The 19,183-nt window shown below is 40.8% G+C and overlaps 2 protein-coding genes across 23 annotated transcripts in view; one reads left to right on the top strand and one right to left on the bottom strand.

Annotated features, from left to right (window-relative positions):
• Nucleotides 1-19,183, bottom strand: part of LIPA (lipase A, lysosomal acid type) — a 194,384-nt gene that overhangs the window by 100,020 nt on the left and 75,181 nt on the right. For 4 of the 21 annotated variants that reach the window (XM_070224537.1, XM_070224601.1, XM_070224544.1 and 1 more), the window contains exon 1: nt 1,707-2,008. The exons of 13 other annotated variants lie outside the window; for them this stretch is intronic. The gene's annotated coding sequence lies outside the window, so the exon portion shown is untranslated. Of the gene's footprint in view, nt 1-1,706; nt 2,015-19,183 lie in introns of those variants that run through there. 4 more of the 21 variants (XM_070224549.1, XM_023643059.2, XM_070224618.1 and 1 more) reach the window with 3 other exon arrangements.
• IFIT3 (interferon induced protein with tetratricopeptide repeats 3) lies at nt 1,531-18,478 on the top strand. 2 transcript variants are annotated; one of them, XM_001501403.7, is made up of 2 exons: nt 1,531-1,794; nt 16,475-18,478. In XM_001501403.7, the coding sequence occupies exons 1-2, from the start codon at nt 1,790-1,792 to the stop codon at nt 17,931-17,933; spliced, it is 1,464 nt and encodes a 487-aa protein (XP_001501453.3). In that variant the 5' UTR covers nt 1,531-1,789; the 3' UTR covers nt 17,934-18,478. The 2 variants fall into 2 exon arrangements, with proteins under 2 accessions (XP_001501453.3, XP_070080584.1); XM_070224483.1 differs by lacking the exon at nt 1,531-1,794 and adding an exon at nt 5,958-6,695.

The raw sequence follows: 19,183 nt of genomic DNA, 5'->3' as shown, positions 1-19,183 counted from the left end.
ATTGGAAAACACGTGTGTCAGTTGTGTTATACAGAAGTCTCTGCGTTCTGCAGCTTCAGAATGGAAGGAGCTGTGGGGCATCAGAATTTGCCACCTCCAAATGTGTCTCCTTGGCTTGACTACTTTTTAAGAACAAAAGACTCAGGAAGAAACTTTGACCTTCCCCCTAACTGCCTAAAAGAATGTAAGAGAGAAGGCCTGTTCCTGGAAGGAGCTGATACCGTAAGATAACTATAGCATAATATAAACTAGGGTGATAGACAGGGAGGAACCTAACAAGAACCTTTTTAATGAAAGTTCTCTCCAACTCTCATTGTCTTTGCAAGGCACGGTCAACATTTGTTTATCAACATTTGCCTTTCCACCTCCATGTAAATTGCCTTCTGCCCCTCTGAAGTCTCAAACCACTCTCCACAACATCCTCCTTTGTCCTTAGCTGAAGATGGTATTTAAGGTAGTGGCTTCCACCATTTTGGCAACTTACTCAGATTTCCTGGGTTTCTCCCACGTACGCATGTTATTCATCTCTGTCTAATTTTCTCCTATTATTCTGTCTCATGTCCATTTAATTCTTAGACCAGCCAGAAGGACCTAGAGGGTAGGGGAATGGTTCTTCCTCCCCTACAGAGTCTTTCTCCTACCTAACTGACAATTCCTTCATCAACTCAGACATGAGGACTATACTCCCTAGGTTTTTATGAATATTTACATCATGGCTAGGAAATTTTATAAAAATGAAAAACAAAGTCTCTCAGAGTGATACCACTCCTTCACTGCTTGAAGGATAAATACATAAATTTAGCAGCTAGCCAGCCAGCCATTAAACCATATTACATGTCTTACTACTTCCCATTTTACAGCTGGGAAAACTAAATGACTGCCTTAGACCTCCAAGATTTAAACAGCTTGGAGTTCACTCCAAGGTGGCTTCCTAGATGAGTATGGAGCAAAAAGGAAATTCAGTCTCAGTGATTTGACTCATGGATAACCCCAGAGCTAGTAAACTGAACACAGAATTAAACCTAGGTCTCCAGAAGCAAATTGTCTCCCACAAGTATATTTACTGCATGAAACTACTTTTTACAAAATATTTCTGGAATGGCTTTTCTCACTATGTGGTCCCAGAAACCCCTATAGCAGCATCTCCTACAGCCTTTATTTTAAAATGCAGTTTCCTAGGGCCAAGTCTAGATCTGGACAGAGTCCTGGGAGTGCTTTCATATTCCCTCAAACTATAGTTCAGAGTCACAATTTTTTTTTTTTTTTTTTTGAGGAAGATTAGCCCTGAGCTAACATCTGCTGCCAATTCTCCTCTTTTTGCTGGGGAAGACTGGCCCTGAGCTCCCATCCGTGCCCATCTTCCTCTACTTTATTTGTGGGACGCTTACCACAGCATGGCCTGCTAAGCGGTGCCATGTCTGCACCCGGGATCCCAACCTGTGAACCGTGGGCTGCCAAAGCAGAACGTGCGAACTTAACCTCTGGGCCACCAGCCGGCCCCCAGAGTCATGATTTTAACCAACATACTTCGACTGAGTCTTCAGAGATCTCAACCTTAAGTTTCATTTCCTTCCTCTTGATTTTAGATCAGTTTCACTTTCCAGTTCCCCTTCCCTTTCATAACAGCTCAGAAACAGGGAGAAAGCATCAGCTGATGCATTCCTATTACCCCCACTTTCCATTTATATAGCTTTTGCAGCACTTACTTGAGCCAGACTGGAAAGATTTCCGAAGAGCAAATCAGCTTGGATCCCGGCTTTTCAGAAGAGCAGAGAAGCAGGTGGCAGTCATGAGGTCAGTGAAATACCAATGTATAAGCATCCTTGATCTTGAATGCAAACTGTAAGCTGAGTTTCTCTAGTGTAGGCATGTTTCTGAGTTGTCCTGTTGTTTATGGACTAAACATACCTTTATCAGTATGGGCACTTTTTATTTCTGTTGCTTTTCTAGTATACACACTCAAGCTCCCTAAGCTTCTAGAACTGTTCACTGGGTGGAGCTGGGAGGCAGAAGCTGGGATGTGAGGGAGGCTTGGCAGGAGTGGGTGGATCCAATCAGGCACAATGTTTGCTGATTCAAAGTTCAAATCGAAGGGATTTACTTTCTATGGGCTTTTCTGTTGTTGTTTTCTTTGAAAGGACTAAGAGGCTTTCTTCTTGTAATTTTAAAATAAAGCATTTCTGGGGCCAGCCCAGTAGCACAGTGGTTAAGTTTCCACGTTCCACTGCAGTGGCCTGGGGTTTGCTGGTTCAGATCCTGGGTGTGGACCTATACACTGCTTGTCAAGCCATGCTGTGGCAGGAGTCCCATGTATAAAGTAGAGGAAGATGGGCACGGATGTTAGCTCAGGGCCAGTCTTTCTCAGCAAAATAGAGGAGGATTGGCAGCAGATGTTAGCTCAGGGCTAATCGTCCTCAAAAAAAAAAAAGAAATTTTTCTTTTCAGCAGATATCATTAAAGAAAGAACTGGTAGCGCAAACCCAACTCACGTTGAGTGGAATTTTGCCCTGAAAGTCTGATCAATTCATGGCGGGAAGTGTAAGAAATGATTCCCACAGTTGGGCATTTTTCCATTTCTTATGTAAAAATAAAACTCAAAGCATGGAGTATCTCTTTATATTGCTCTGATGACAGCTGGCTAGCAGCAAAAAACTAATTTATCTTCAAAACATAATGACCTAATCTCTTTTCTAATACTGACCTCATTTCCAGTGATGGAAAGCAGATCAATGGATGCCTGGGGATGGTGGAGACTGGGATTGGGATAGACTAGGAATGCACACCCGGGAATCTCTGTGGGTGATACAAAGAGCCTATAAGGAAATAGTAGTGGTGGTTACATGGGTATATACATTTGTCAAAACTCCTCAAACTGTATACTTAAAATGGGTTCATTTTATTGTATACAAAGTATAATCTTAGTAAACGATTTAAAAAAATATGAATATAGACCTGCTCAAGTTCTGCCATTGGATAGAGCCTCAGGAAAGACTGAGATCAGAGAAAAAAAAGGCTTTCCCATCAAACACCTATGGGGAGGGATTGAGGGCTTGATTGCCTGGGGATGGAGGATCCTAGTGACCACTCAATGACTGAGAGAAGGAAGACCCAAGGGTTCCCAAATGCTCTGCAGGCTCATATTTGGGGATGGTAAGAGGAATTCACTGCCAAGTGCCTCAGGTTACCCTTTTCTACACAATGGATTCCTGGCCATGAGTTATGTTAATTGTGCCTGCACGAATGGGGTTGACCAAATAACTTGACACTGCCCAGAGCCTTGGCAGCCAGTCTGCCCAAGTGGTTTTACAATGACCTGTGCTGGGCGACGGCTGGTGGCGCAGCAGTTAAGTGCACATGTTCCACTTGGGTGGCCCAGGGTTTGCCGGTTGGGATCCCGGGTGCGGACATGGCACCACTTGGCAAGCCATGCTGTGGTAGGCGTCCCACATATAAAGTAGAGGAAGATGGGCACGGATGTGAGCTCAGGGCCAGTCTTCCCCAGCAAAAAGAGGAGAATTGGCAGCAGATGTTAGCTCAGGGCTAATCTCCCTCAAGAAACAAACAAACAAAACAAACAAACAAAACAAACAAACAAAAAATACAATGATCTATGCTTGGGTGTGTCAAGAGCCACTGACCTCAGGAAGTCTAATGGGGCTTCTTTGAACCATGTTGGATTGAATCTCACATCAAGCTGCCCTGTGTCCCAGAGGCTGTAGGGACAGGGGGAGGTTGGGCTGCTTCTCCCAGCAGCATTGAAAATTGCCAAAGGGGAAAACCACCTGGGGAACGCCTGTCACCTGCCAGTTGGCTGATGAGTGTCCTCCTCTGCCCCATCCACTAAGAAATTCTGTTTCTTCCTTCACGTACTTAAAATTGTAACACTACTATAGCAGTGATCATGGTGGTAACAGTTTCTATGTGATCAGTAGTTAGTCATGCATTCTATTAAGTGCTTCACTTCCATTATCTCCTATCATCCTCCCAAGAGCCCCAAGAAGGACGAACTGTTATTTTTGTGTGTATGTGAGGAAGATAGGCCCTGAGCTAACATCTGTTGCCAATCTTCCTCATTTTGCTTGAGGAAGATTGTCACTGAGCTAACATCTGTGCCAATATTCCTCTATTTTATATGGCATGCTGCCACAGCATTGCTTGACAAGTGGTGCTAGGTCTATGCCCAGGATCCGAACCTGCAAACCCCGGGCCACCAAAGTGGAGAATGCAAACTTAACCTCTATGCCACTGGGCCAGCCCCTAGGACTATTATTTTTTCATTAGGCTTATTTTCTACATGAGCCAAATAGGGCTCAGAGGGCAAACTACTTGCCCAGGAGGTCAGGTGGAGTGTCTGAGGTCCCAAAGTCTAGTGCTGAGCATTTTATGCCTCTGTGTTCAAAGGCCAAAAGGGTGAAATGTCTTAATGCTTTGGTGACTCCCTAGAGTGCCCAGAGCCATACCTTAGAAGGTAAATGTGGATCTCCCCAGGGCATAGTTTTCTTATAGTTTGGATGGAAGGAAAAAGGAAATGCATTCCAGGACAATTTAAAAGTGAGAAAATGAGGCAAAGTGATATCACTCAACAAATATCCCAGAGGTAGTCAAAGAGATAACCAAAATCGAGGTGTCCTGTGGTTATTTTCCTCTATTCTAGATTGTCTGACTCACTGTTTGATACATTACATTGTTACCACCCAAAGGGCATGATCTGCTCACTGGGAGACAAAAGCGAATTGTCAAGAGGCAAGACAGTGGCAGAAACAGGGCATTTTATTACAACTTGCTAGCAAAGGGGAAGATGGCCGACTGATTTCAAAAATTGCCATCTTAAGGGAGACACAGAATCTAGAAGCAGTTATATAGGCCAGTGGGAGGGGGTTAGGAGTGTTGACCTAGGATTTGCCACACCAGATCTTTCAGTTTTCACTGATGATGGCTATCAGTATAGACTCTCTGTTCAGGGGGTCATCACATTCCTAAGGAACTCAAAAGAACGAAGTTATCATCTTATCACAGCTAGGAGGTATGTGCACAAGCATCAGTCATAAAATCTACAGAGCAGGCAGATCTCCTGGAGGGTGCAAATCCAGCTGGGTTAGTTAGTCAGAAGTCATTCAAAGTACTATATGGTTTCTTTTCTACAATATGGCTTCCCCTATGTCAACCTTATGTTGAGCTGGTATCAACATTATCTCCCACAAGTAAACAGGAAACTGCTTTTCAAAATATCTCGAGGACCGTGCTTCTCAAAATGTGGTACAGGACTCCTGCAACACAATTTCCACAGTGCTTATAAAAATGCAGATTCCTGAGCCCAAGCCTACCCCCAGAGTACATCAGAATCTCTGGGAGTAGGGCCTATAATCTGTGAGGGATCTTTTTTTTTTTTTTGAGGAAGATTAGCCCTGAGCTAACTACTGCCAATCCTCCTCTTTTTGCTGAGGAAGACTGGCCCTGAGCTAACATCCATGCCCATCTTCCTTTACTTTATACGTGGGATGCCTACCACACCATGGGCTTTGCCAAGCATTGCCATGTCTGCACCCAGGATCTGAACCGGTGAACCTCTGGCCACTGAGAAGCAGAACATGCGAATTTAACCACTGTGCCAGCCCCTGTAAGGGATCTATAATGCCTTTTTTTTTTACAAACTCTTTTAGGGGAGGAAGAACATTTCCTCTACTCACTCTAGGTCCTTCTGGCTGGGCTATGAACTAAATTGACATGAGACAGAATAACAGGAGAAAATCAAACAAAGCTTTATAACACATGTACATGGGAGACACTCAGGAAAATGGAGCAACTCACCAAAATGGCAGAAGATCTCATCTTAAATACTATCTTCAGCAAAAGACAAAGGAGGAAGTTGGGGTAGGGGGAAGTCAGTTATGGGAGATTACCATAAAGCACAGTAAACAAGAATAAGGTTATTATGCAGATTTAAGTTGTTGCCCTTCACATTGATAAGAGTTTCTAGAAATAAGGTCATCCCCCTTTCTTCCTGGTACAGAGAGAGTGATACCCTTACAGATGGAAATTTCCCTTACAAATGTAAATGTCTCTTACAAAGGGTAAATTTTACTTTTGGGAGCTTCTCCCACGTCTGCAGTTTTTAAAAGTAACCTCCAAAATAATCCTTATGCCAGAGGCACATTTTGGGGTGGCCAAATGTGATCCCCTACACTCTCAAACACAGTTAAGAATCTGTGTATGGGGCTGGCCCCGTGGCTGAGTGGTTAAGTTCGCGCACTCTGCTGCAGGCGGCCAGGTGTTTCCTCGGTTCGAATCCTGGGCATGGACGTGGCACTGCTCATCAAACCACACTGAGGCGGCGTCCCACATGCCACAACTAGAAGGACCCACAACTAAGAATATACAACTGTGTAAAGGGGGCTTTGGGGAGAAAAAGGAAAAAAAATAAATCTTTGGGGAAAAAAAAAGAAATCTGTGTAGAACAATATCCCCAGCAGAGAATAAACTCAGCTCTCACACATTCAGTTTCAGTTTCTCCTCAACAGAAATCCAGACAACATTGCATCGGTTTCGTTTTCCTTTTCTCCTTCATAAAAGCACACACGTAAGGGAGAGCGTCCTAGGTGGAAATCTCTTCAGCATTTGCTTGCAACGCACAAGCAGAAAATAAAATCAGCCTGGACCCCAGCTTTTCAGAATAGCAAGGGAACAGCTGTCATGAGGTAAATATTCCCTGCTTCTCTGATAGGAAGTTGTGAATTTCTCACAAATCTTGTTCTTGCATCCAACTTCCTGAAGTATGCTGATTCAGTGTTTGCTTATAAATATGCATTTATCTAATTAAATCATAAATCTATCTTACAAATTCATGCATTTTTATTTTTGTGGCTCCTTCTGATTTACAGAGTCAGGCAGCGTAAGGACGTCGAGGGAAGCGTTTCCAGCAGAGCTGGAAGCTGGCAGCTGGGAAGGGAAGGGGGCTTGTTGAGAGAGCCTAGAGGGAGAGCATGCTCAGATCCTTTCAGACAAAACCTGGTCAATGAGGACTAGGGCCTGGAGGATAGTTACTGGAGGTCCTGGTCTCTCTTTTGTTTCTTATATTTGAAAGGACTAAATCAGAGGCTTGTGAGTTTTGTTGTGATTATTTTAAGAGCACACTTACTTCTCCGCAAACATGCTAATGACTAATTCAGCGCTGCAAAACTCCAGTTCATAATAAGGCCGCTTTTACCTTGAAATTTGCTCTTTCGGAATTGAGGAGTATGTCTCCCTACCCTTCTTCTTACCGACCTGCTAGACCGTCCCTGTGAACTATGAATAGGGAGAAAGTGTCTGCAGAGTCTCAAACTGTGTTGCAGACACCCTGTATCACAACCAACCTGAGTGTTCTATTAGAATACAAATTACTGGGCCCTGCCTTTTGAAATCCTGATGGAGTGGATCAGAAATAAGGCCTAGAAAAAGAATGCATATTTAAAGAGGATCACAGTTACTTTATATACACACTAAATGCTCCCTGCATTGTATGTGTATAAATGTGAGCAGAGGAAGCCCAAAGTGGGTGGGGAGTGGAAGGGGTGGGGAGGATGTTGACATAAAAGCAAGGCTTGCCTGCTTAAGGGATATTTTGGGGATGAGAAACTGGTGATTGGAAATCATTTCCAAAAGGGAAGTCTTCCTGGAACCTTGCTACAAACAGCGTGGTCCAGTCCAACACCCCTTGGAAAGTTGCTACAAAGGCAGCATCCCAGACCTACTGAATGCAGATCTGATTTTTAACAGGACCCTCAGGTGATTTGGTCCATATGCACATTACAGTGTAAGAAGCACTGCTCTGGAGAGTTCCTTGGCTTACTATTTGAAGTGATGGGCTCCTTGGGTTGTGCCTGTTCTGACCAACTAACTGGGCATGAGGTCTGCCTGTTCCTTCATATAGTCAGCGGCAGCATAACCAAAGCCTCTGTGGTGCAAGCTGCCTCAGAGGAGATTTTCCTGGAAACTCCTACTCTTACCATTTAAACAGTGCCTCTTTCTGAAAATTTCAAGATTCTGCTCTAGTAATGGCTTTGACCAGGCCCTGGAAGGGGATGTGGCATCCACACTGGAGTCTGTGGGCAGTGCCAACAGGCTGTCAACATCCTGGTAGGCAAACAGGAGAAGGAGGAAAGACTATAAAAGACTATAAATGAGCTTTCCTCAGGACTAGCAATGCTGTTTTATAGCTTTGGTCAGCAAAACCTCATGGCTGCAGCTTAAGGCCATGAGAAATCTCTTCCTGGGCCACAGGGACTCCTACCTCCCTGATGTTTTCTACTAGATACAGAATCTTCAGGTAGGAAAGGCATTCAATTTCTCATGTTTCACCTGAACTTAGACATTCTCTTTATCAAGTTACTGCAGCCATCATCCTACTTGCTTGCTTGTCCTTCCTTTAAATATCTGAATTTAATTACTGTTCAGTAATTTATTAAATTTTATAAATATACATATAAAGCGTATTTAGAATGACTTTCAGAAACACACACGAGATAAATTAGTAAGTGAGGAAACCTTGGCAAATGGAATATTGGTTTTTAAAAGGCAATAATTTATTTTTTATTAAATCAGAATTATTTTCAAATGTTTTATTTTGATCTACTCAGTTAAATAGGTTAACATTATGAATAGGTCGATTACATGATATATGTAAATATGTCAATTAATGCATAATAAATATGTAATGAAAATCCAAAGGAACAAAAAAACCCAGAGTATTTCATGTACCTAAAGTACATAGAAGAAATAGGGACAAGAATTGCTAAGATAATTTTTTTTTAAATTTCAGCTTACTGTATAACTGACATATAACATTGTAAGATATTTAAAGTGTAAATTGTAGTGATTTGATATACATATACATTGTGAAAGGATTCTACCCCCCGTCTAGTTAATTAACACATCCATCACTTCATATATTTATCTTTTTTTTTTGGTGAGAACATTTAAGTTCTACACTCTTAGCAAATTTCAGTTCTACAATACTGTGTTTTCAACTTTAGTCACCATGTTAGACATTAGATCCTTAGACCTTATTCATCTTACAGCTGAATACCCTTTTACCAACCTTTCCCTATTTCCTCCACCCTCCCCCACCCCCACCACCCCTGCCAACCACTATTCTACTCTGTTTCTATGAGTTTGACTTTTTTTTCAGATTCCACATATTGGTGATGTTATGCGGTATTTGTTTTTATCTGGCTCATTTCACTCATCATAATGTCCTCAAGTTCCATTCATGTTGTCACAAATGGCAGGATTTCCTTCTTTTTTATGGCTGAATAATACTGGTCACAAAAGATGCTTGATGTGATCTCAGTTTTCTTAAGTTTTATTAAGACTTGTTTTGGGGCCTAACATATGATTTATCCTGGGGACTGTTCCATGTGTGCTTGAGAAAAACGCACATTCGTCTGCTGTTGGATGCAATATTCTGTAAATGTCTAAGTCCGTCTGATTGAACATATTGCTTAAATCCAATGTTTCCTTATTGATTTTCTGTCTGGATGATCCATCCATTGTTGAAAAAGGGTAGTGTGAAGTCCTCTACTATTGTTGTATTGGTGGCTATTTCTTTCCTCACGTCTATTAACATTTGCTTTATGTATTTAGGTGCTCATATGTTGGGTGTATAAATATTTACAAATATTATATCCTCTTGTTGGATTGACCCCTTTATCATTAAACAATGACATTCTTTGCCTCTTATTACAATATTTGGCTTAAAGTCTATTTTGTCCAATATAACTATAGCTAACCCTGCTTTCTTTTGTTTTGCATAGAATATCTTTTTCCATCCTCTCACTGTCAGTCTGTGTGTGTCCTTAAAGCTGAAGGCAACTATGGGGAAGGAAGAAATTTTCCTCTACCCTCCTAGTTTCTTCTGGCTGGTCTAAGAATTAAATTGATGGGAGACAGATTTACAGGAGAAAATCAAATTTAATTGTGTACATATGGGAACCCCACACACATGAGAGAGTCAGAGACCCCACACACATGAGAAGTTCAGAGACTAAAAGGTAAAATGAAGTATATATGCCATCTTGCACTAAGGAATGCAATAGAAGCCTGAGGCTTCAGAGGGAAGGAGGGAAATTCCCAGGATGATAAGAGTAGATGTTCAGGATTACAGATTTGCCCCACCATACAGCTAGGTCATAAAAATTTATTTCTGGTGATAACTCTTATTATGGGCAAGGCTCCCAAATTAAATTCTTTAAGGGAGAGATAAAAGTTTCTCTTGAGCCTGCAAGGTTTCAATTGCCTTAAGCTCGAAATATTCCACATGCCAAGGTGGCACATGTTGTGGAGGCCTGTTCTGAACCCCTTCACAGCATATAGTTGGCTCTTATTTTTTATCCATTCAGCCACTCCATGTCTTTTGATTGGAGAATTCAGTCCATTTATATTTAAAGTAATTATTAATAGTTATGGACTTACTATTACCACTTTGTTATTTATTTTCTGGCTGTTTTGTAATTCCTTTGTTCTTCTTCTTCTCTTGCTCTTTTCTTTGTGATTTGATGATTTTCTGTAGTAGTACACTTAGATTCCTTTGTCTGTTCTTTTGCTTATCCATTATGGGTTTTTGCTTTGTGGGTACCATGAGGTTTATATAAAACATCTCATATTTATAACAGTCTATTTTAAGCTGATAACTTAAGTTTGAACACATACTAAAACTCTTCCTTTTTACTTTCCCCTTTCCCCACATTTCATATTTTTGATGTCACAATTTATATCTTTTTATCTTGGATATACATTAACAATTGTAGTTATAGTTATTTTTAAAACTTTTGTCTTTTAACCATTATACTAGATTTATAAGCAATTCATCCACCAAGGCAATAGTTTTTTAAGGCAAACCTCCTGGACTCTAGCTCTGGGTTTAATGTTTCTTCTTATTCAGATCTTAGCACTCCTGGTCCAATATACTTTGTTCCAAATTTTACTTCAAGGAGAGATCAGGTATCAAATACCTAATCAAATTGGAGACCTAGGGAGGAAGGCTTAGGAAAAATCAACAGACCTGAATTCCAAGTTTCAATAGGTTTCATTATAATCATGAAGCCACATAAATAGTTGGCTACCTTCCTGAATAAACTATTCAATGTAACCATAAATTTTTTAGCATGGTCAGCTCTAACATTGGTGAAGTAGTTCTGTGGATGGAATGTCCCCAAGAGTTCCATGCTCAGGCTCTCTCATGGGTTCAGAAATATTGAGTGAGCCTTTCTGTTTGCTCTACTCTTTCTTGAGCAATTGACATCTCCTAAAGCTTATATATGACAGGGTTGGAATATGTTTAATTTTGGAGAGAGAATCTTCATCAATACATGCTTAAAAGTTTAGTTTGGTAAGACCCCTCTGGTTTACTGATGTGGGGGAGGAAAAATTTTCATTATCCCATTCTAGGTTCTCTGGCTGGCCTAATAATTAAATTGACATAAGACAGCTTAAAAGGAGAAAAATAACCAAAAGTTTAATAACATGTATACATGGGAGAGATCCAGAAAAACTGAGCAACACCCAGAAATGGTGGAAACCATCACCTTAAATGCTGTCTGTCTTCAGCTAAGGACAAAAGAAGATGCTGGGGATGGGGAGTCAATTATGAGTGGATACCAGGAAAGGCATAGCAAACAATGGTAAGGTTGTTATGCAAATTTAAGTCATTGCCTTCTCCACTGGTAAGAGTTTCTAAAGATTTAGTCATGCCCTTTTTCCTGGTTTAGAAACACCCTGAAATGGAGTAAATGACATTTACATAAAACGTAAATGTCTGTTACAAAAGGGTAACTTACTCAGTTTTCAGAACTTTTTCTGTGTCTGTAGCTTCTTTAAAATAATCCTTATGCCAAAGAGGCATATTTTGGGGAGGCAAATTCTGCTCACCTACATGGCTATGTCAAAGCCTACATTACTAACACAGGGGAAAAAAGAAATAGTGTTATCAAACTGGCAAGATGGGTTCTGGTTTTTGTTGAAGCAAAAACATCCAGTCACCTGTCTTTCTGTAGGCTCACTGAGAAGTTGGATGAATACCTCTATCTATCCTTAGAATGTTCAGCTATTATTTCCAGGCACTTACATACACCTGCTAATCTGCAGACACATTTTATTTCTCTGAAGCCCACACTTTTCCTTCCTCTCTGTAAACTTTCTAATTCGGCAATGAGTAAAGTTAACTGATGTTGAAACATTAAAATGCCTTTATTATGTTTTAGTTGTATTAACAGTTATAAAGAGATTTGTTCAGTGACCATCTTTATAATTTTCTCAATATTTATTTTCTAGTAATTGCTAACTTGAGTTATGACCTGTAGTCCTCCTTAGAGGGCAACTAGAATCCTCAGATGAAGCCAAATTGGAAAACTCTAGAATGGAGAGGGAAGATATTGGCATTGTGGTGCTATAGCCAGGGACCAAGAGCATGAAAAAGACTGCCAAGAAAAGAGGCACACATATAAAGAGGATATGTACATAGACAGCATCTTTCCCCTCTTCTCTTGCCTTGGATTGATTCCCTTGCCTCTGCATCTCTCACTATAAAGCATTTGACATGTAATCATATTGGGTCAGAAATGGTTCGATGAGCATTGCTGGAGAGAGAGACAGCAAGTAGATCAGAGCACTTGCAGCAGTGGTGTGGGGCCCGGTGCTGATCCACGGTAAACTGCAAATAAACTCAGTGGCTCCTCATAAAGCAAAATATATTTTGGCATTTTAAAGAACTTCCCATTATTCTGAGATTATATCCTTCTTACTTCTTCAGTGATAATAAAAATGCTCCCTTTTTTTTTAAAAAAACTAAAATATTGGTAAGGACGATTGATGTCTTTGGGGATGAATTTTCTCCCCATATCACTGTATTGCCAAATAAGTTGGCAGTCCTATTTGGTTCATAACTTTTTTCTGAAATTGTGCTAGTCTATGAAATCCAAAAATATGAACAACACTGGGTTTAGTGATTTCTGGAGGTACTTTCCAATCTTATGGTGCCAAGAATCTACTGGTAAGAAAGGAGGAGCACAAATTCAGTAAAACATACCTCAGGCCCTAGGCAAACAAAGATGTGAGAACACACACTGAGAACTTGTATAACTTATTTAACTTTATCTAGTCAAGCGATCTCTCTTGGTGTCTTCCAACTACAAAAGACAAATTTGTCAATTTTGTTTAGTTTCTTTCTCGAAACAAATTCATTCTTTCTGGCGATCTGGCCTATGTCAGGGAGACTACTTCAGTCAGACTGAAACCAAGCCTGCAGGGTCTATGTGTGACTGTAGGGAGGTGGTGGGAGAGATGAAGAGATATCACATAGCATGGTGGCAACTATCCCTGGGCTTTCATTTCTTTACATGGTTCCTTCTAACCAGCTGTGAGCCCTGGGGGCAAAGAGGGCCAGGATAGCCTTTATTTTTTTTTTTTTAAGGTTATGAAAGTTAACATCCTTGTGAAATTACAGTTGTACATCATTATTAGTCATGTTGTAGGTACACCACTTGACCCCTAGTGCCCTCCCCCAACTCACCTTTCCCCTGGCAACCACCGATCAGTTCTCTTTGTCCATATGTTGACTACCACCTATGAGTGGAGTCATACAGAGTTCGTCTTTCTCTGTCTGGCTTATTTCACTCAACATAATACCCTCAAGGTCTATCCATGTTGTTGTGAATGGGACGACTTTGTCCTTTTTTATGGCTGAGTGGTATTCCATTGTATATATATACCACATCTTCTTTATCCAATCATCAGTTGCTGGGCACTTAGCTTGGTTCCATGACTTGGCTATTGTGAATAATGCTGCGATGAACATAGGGATGCATGGAACTTTTGGAATTGCTAATTTCAGGTTCTTAGGATAGATACCCAGTAGTGGGATGGCTGGGTCATAAGGTATTTCTATTCTTAACTTTTTGAGGTATCTCCATACGGTTTTCCACAGTGGCTGCACCAGTTTGCATTCCCAGTGTATGAGGGTTCCCTTTTCTCCACAGCCTCTCCAACATTTGTCAGCCTTGGTTTTGGATATTTTTGCCATTCTAACAGGTGTAAGGTGATATCTTAGTGTAGTTTTGATTTGCATTTCCCTGATTATTAGTGATGATGAGCATCTTTTCATGTGTCTATTGGCCATCCGTATATCTTCTTTGGAGAAATGTCTGTTCATGTCCCTTGCCCATTTTGTAATGGGGTTGTTTGATTTTTTATTGTTGAGTTGTGTGAGTTCTTTGTATATTATGGAGATTAACCCTTTGTCAGATAAATAACTTGTGAATATTTTTTCCCAATTAGTGGGCTGTTTTTTTGTATCAATCCTGTTTTCCCTTGCCTTGAAGAAGCTCTTTAGTCCGATGAAGTCCCATTTGTTTATTCTTTCTATTATTTCCCTCATGTGAGGGGTTATGGTGTCTGAAAAGATTCTTTTGAAGCTGATATCAAAGAGTGTACTGCTGATATTCTCTTCTAGAAGACTTATTGTTTCAGGCCTAATCTTTAGGTCTTTGATCCATTTTGAGTTCATTTTAGTAAATGGTGAAAAAGAGTGGTTGGTTTTCATTCTTTTACATGTGGCTGTCCAGCTTTCCCAGCACCATTTGTTGAAGAGACTTTCTTTCCTCCATTGTAGGCCCTCAGCTCCTTTATCAAAGATTAGCTGTCCATAGATGTGTGGTTTTATTTCTGGGCTTTCAATTCTGTTCCATTGATCCGTGCATCTGTTTTTGTACCAGTACCATGCTGTTTTGATTACTGTAGCTTTGTAGTATGTTTTGAAGTCAGGGATTGCGATGCCTCCAGCTTTGTCAAAGTAACACAAAGAGGTAGCACTGTGCAGGGTTGTTGGATGACTAAACAAACCTTACCCAGCATGTGGAGGACTGAGCCCTGACTTAGTAACTGAGCAGGACAAGAGCTCCCCGTTCCTCTCACTGCAGTGTTCTCCTCTCATCTGCTTTACCTCACTTCCTGCATATCTGCTCACACAGTGATGTGCTTTGCAGGTTCTTACACAGACCATAGCTGTAGAAAGGTGAATGTAGGAAGCACCCCTTCTTTTGTCTAGGACAACTTAGGGGTGTGTATTAGTCAAGGTTCTCAGAGAATTAGAACCAATAGGATATATATATATATATATATATATATATATATATATATACATACACATATACATATGCTGCTGGTTGATGTCAGGACCAACCCACGAAAGTTGGGAAGAGGCAGCAGGCATTTGCTAAATACAATTGTTCCAGGCTCTTCCGTGTTTCTCCTGGCCAAGAACTGAACTATTCTGAGCTCTACAAAGGAGGAAATTCAGTCAGCCAACTGCAGAACTCAGACATCACTAGGGCTTGCTTTTCTTCAGCTTTTACTTGAAGGTTAATGGAGGATGGACTCCTGGGTGGAGAACTCTTGGCTGTCCTACCATTGGCTCTGTCTTGCACCATGGTCATTAATTTTCTTCACATCAAAAGTAGGCAGGTATAAGCAGTGGGCTCACAACAAAATTTGACCTTGACTGGTTTTTCTATTTTCTACATTTTTCAGCAGTGAAACAAGACTAGATCTTCAGTGTTATCCCTATTTCTTGCAAGGGAAGAGCCTTTATATAATTGGACACACTTTAGTTTTCCTCATCAAGAATTTTAACCCTCTTTTGTATTATTTCTACAATAATTTGTAAGGATATTTATTTTTATCCATTTTTCTTTTTTTATTTTTCAAGCCAAACTTTTTTATACTGCCCTTATTTGTTAAAACGATTCTCACCTAATATATATACTTTATATATATAAATATACTTATATATATAATATATATTAGTATATATTTAAAGAAAACATTTATATATATTTTCTATATATAGAAATATAAAGCTAAAATGTATACTTTATATATATTTAAAGAAAACATATATATATATATATATATATATATATATATATATATATATATTTAGAATGGGAGAGAGAGAAATTTATTATGAGGATTTGGCTCACATGATTATGGAAGCTGAGACATCCCATGATCCGTTGTCTGCAAGCTGCAGACCCAGGGAGGCCAATGGTGTAGTTCCATTCTGAGTTCAAAGGCCTGAGAACTGAGGGCTAATGGTGTAAGCTCTAATCTGAGTGTGAAGGCCTGAGAACAAGCCTATGGTGTAAGTCCCGGTCTGAAGGGAGGAGAAGATCAATGTCCCAGCTCAGCAGCCAGGCAGAGAGAGCAAATTCACACTTCCTTTGCCTCTTAGTTCTACTCAGGGGCTCAAAAGGTTGGATGATGCTCAGTCTACTAATTCAAATGCTAATCTCTTCTAGGAACACCCTCTCAGATATACTCAGAACTAATGTTTAACTAGATATGTGGGCATATCATAGCCACACAAGATTAACCTATAATTGCATCACAAGATGCAATGCTTGGCAGGTACACATCACAATGACCATGTTTATTTTCTTCACAGTGACGTCAACAGGAATTCTCTGGAGAAAATCCTTCCACAGCTAAAATGCCATTTCACGTGGAACCTATTTAAGAAAGAAGGCATCTCACATGACCTAGAAGATAGAGTGTGTAACCAGATTGAATTTTTAAACTCTGAGTTCAAAGCTACAATGTACAACTTGTTGGCCTACATAAAATATCACAAATGCCAAAATGAGGCAGCCCTGGAATGCTTACGGCAAGCTGAGGAGTTAATCCAGCGAGAGCACGCTGACCAAGCAGAAATCAGAAGTCTGGTCACCTGGGGAAACTATGCCTGGGTCTACTATCACATGGGCAGACTCTTGGAAGCTCAGATTTACGTAGACAAGGTGAAACAAGTGTGTGAGAAGTTTTCAAATCCTTATAGTATTGAGTGTCCTGAGCTTGACTGTGAAGAAGGGTGGACACTGCTAAAGTGTGGAGGAAAGCAAAATGAAAGGGCGAAGGTGTGTTTTGAGAAGGCTCTGGAAGAGAAACCCAACAATCCAGAATTCACCTCTGGACTGGCCATCGCGACATACTGTCTAGATGAAAAACCACAGAAGCAATGCTCTGTCAATGTTCTGAAGGAGGCCATTGAGCTGAGTCCTGACAATCAGTATGTCAAAGTTCTCCTTGCCCTGAAACTGCAGAAGGGGAATAAAGAAGCTGAAGGGGAGCTGTTGGTTGAAGAGGCCCTAGAGAAAGCTCCTTGCCAAACAGATGTCCTTCGCCAGGCAGCCAAATTTTACCAAAAAAAAGGTGATCTAGACAAAGCTATTGAACTGTTTCTAAAGGCATTAGAATTCATGCCAAACAATGGCTACCTCTATTACCAGATTGCGTGCTGCTATATGGGAAAAGTCAAACAAATTCAGAAAACAGGAGAATCTGAAGCTAGTGGGAATAGCGAGAAGATTAAAGAACTAAGAGATTATGCCATGGACTATTTGATTAAAGCTAAGGAGAAGGGACTAAATTCTCTGTATGCATACTCTGATCTCACTGAGCTGGAAACAGAAGAATGTTATCTGATACCATTCACTAAGGAGCTCCCTGACACTGGGAGGCAACAACTCCATCAGCACTATTGCAACTTTCAGGAGTATCATGGGAAGACTGAAGACACTGCTGATCAACATTATTTAGAAGGTTTGCCCATAAGCACAAAATCAGCTGAGAAGGAAAAGATGAAAAACCAACTACAGAATGTAGCTGAAAATCAACTTCCACAAAATGCACCAAATTCTTGGTATCTACAAGGATTAATTCACAAGTGGAATGGAGATCTGCTACAAGCAGCTGAATGTTATGAGAAGGAACTGGGCCGCCTACTAAAGAATAGCCCTTCAGGCATAAGCAGCTTTTTCCTGCCAGCATCTGAGCTTGAAGAAAGCAGTGAAGAAATGAACCAGGGCACAGACAGGTCCATTCTCGGAGAGCTCCCTAATCCCTGAGCTGAAACAGAGAGGGAAAGGAACAGAGAGTCAGGGAGCCTGAAATGGTGGCCATGATGAGGAGAGGGGTGGGAAGGCAGGAGTTCCCCAATCTGAGTTTTCTGGGCAAGATGGCCTTGTTTATTGCTTTAAGATACATTTTAGAGAGCTGTTTTCTCATGTTTGTCCACCCTATCCATACCAACCACACATAGTTCTCTAGTCTGCAGATCTTATAATTACTTACTAGCAGAAACAGTGCTTCAGGCCCGCATGATGCTCATTAGTTCTCCGTTTGCACTCAGTTCACCAGATATCCCCTACCTCTGTCCTTGATGCCAGGAGTCATAATTGGTGACTGCCTACCAACAGAATGTCATCCTCCATCCCATTACTACCTAGCCTTCTTGGCCTCCTGGAAGACTAGCTTTTGACTAACCCTGGAAAATTCCTTATGACTTGCTCTTGGCTTCAGCCATGTATTTATATGTATTCTTGATAGTGATAATACAATAAATATGTATTCTTGATGATAATGCTACAATAAATTTAAAAATTTCAACTCAGGATAGAAGTAATTGTGTGGTTTGCACGTGTGACTAAGAGTAATATTAATTCCGAAAGTTTGTCTTGCTAGGGATGATGGGTAATTTCTACAGCCATACCATGCTATTCTCAACATGTCCATTTTAGCTCCTCCTTAGAGCTAACACTCTCACTGTAGCCAGCTCATCCTTGGGTTTGGGGAACTGACTTTCACTCCAGCCCAGCGGCCTCAGCTGAGACCATTGCCCAGTTAGCAGTTGGCCCTGTTGAGCAGGGCTGCTGTGCTTTTCCATTTCCATGTGGGTTGCCTTCCTCCCCTTTGAAGACCCAAATCACCACCCCAAATGTCCTCCTTGTCTGTAGCTGAAGATACTGAAACAGGCAGCCTCAGCCAGTTGGCTGAGTTACTCAGTTTCTCCCGAGTTTCTCACATGTATACATGCTATTAAACCTTGTTTGATTTTCTCCTGCTAACCTGTCTTTTTAATTATTTGACCAGCCATAAGAAACTTAAGGAAAGGTGGTGGGGGGAGGCAGGATTCTCCCACTTCCCTGACAGACATTTTCCTTTTAAATTCCTTTTCCCCTAGACTGGGAATTAATATAACATTTCAAATAAATTCTAGAATCATTTTGTAGCTGGTTTAACATTGAGAAACTTGTTTCTAGATTTGTGAGTGGTAGAAAGACTATGGCCCTAAATGAGTTTGCCTCTCTGAATTTAG

This window comes from Equus caballus, chromosome 1 (assembly GCF_041296265.1).
Source record: "Equus caballus isolate H_3958 breed thoroughbred chromosome 1, TB-T2T, whole genome shotgun sequence".
Classification (NCBI taxonomy): domain Eukaryota; kingdom Metazoa; phylum Chordata; class Mammalia; order Perissodactyla; family Equidae; genus Equus; species Equus caballus.
Note: the sequence above shows the minus strand (reverse complement) of the source record. Positions and strands in the feature narration are given on the sequence as shown.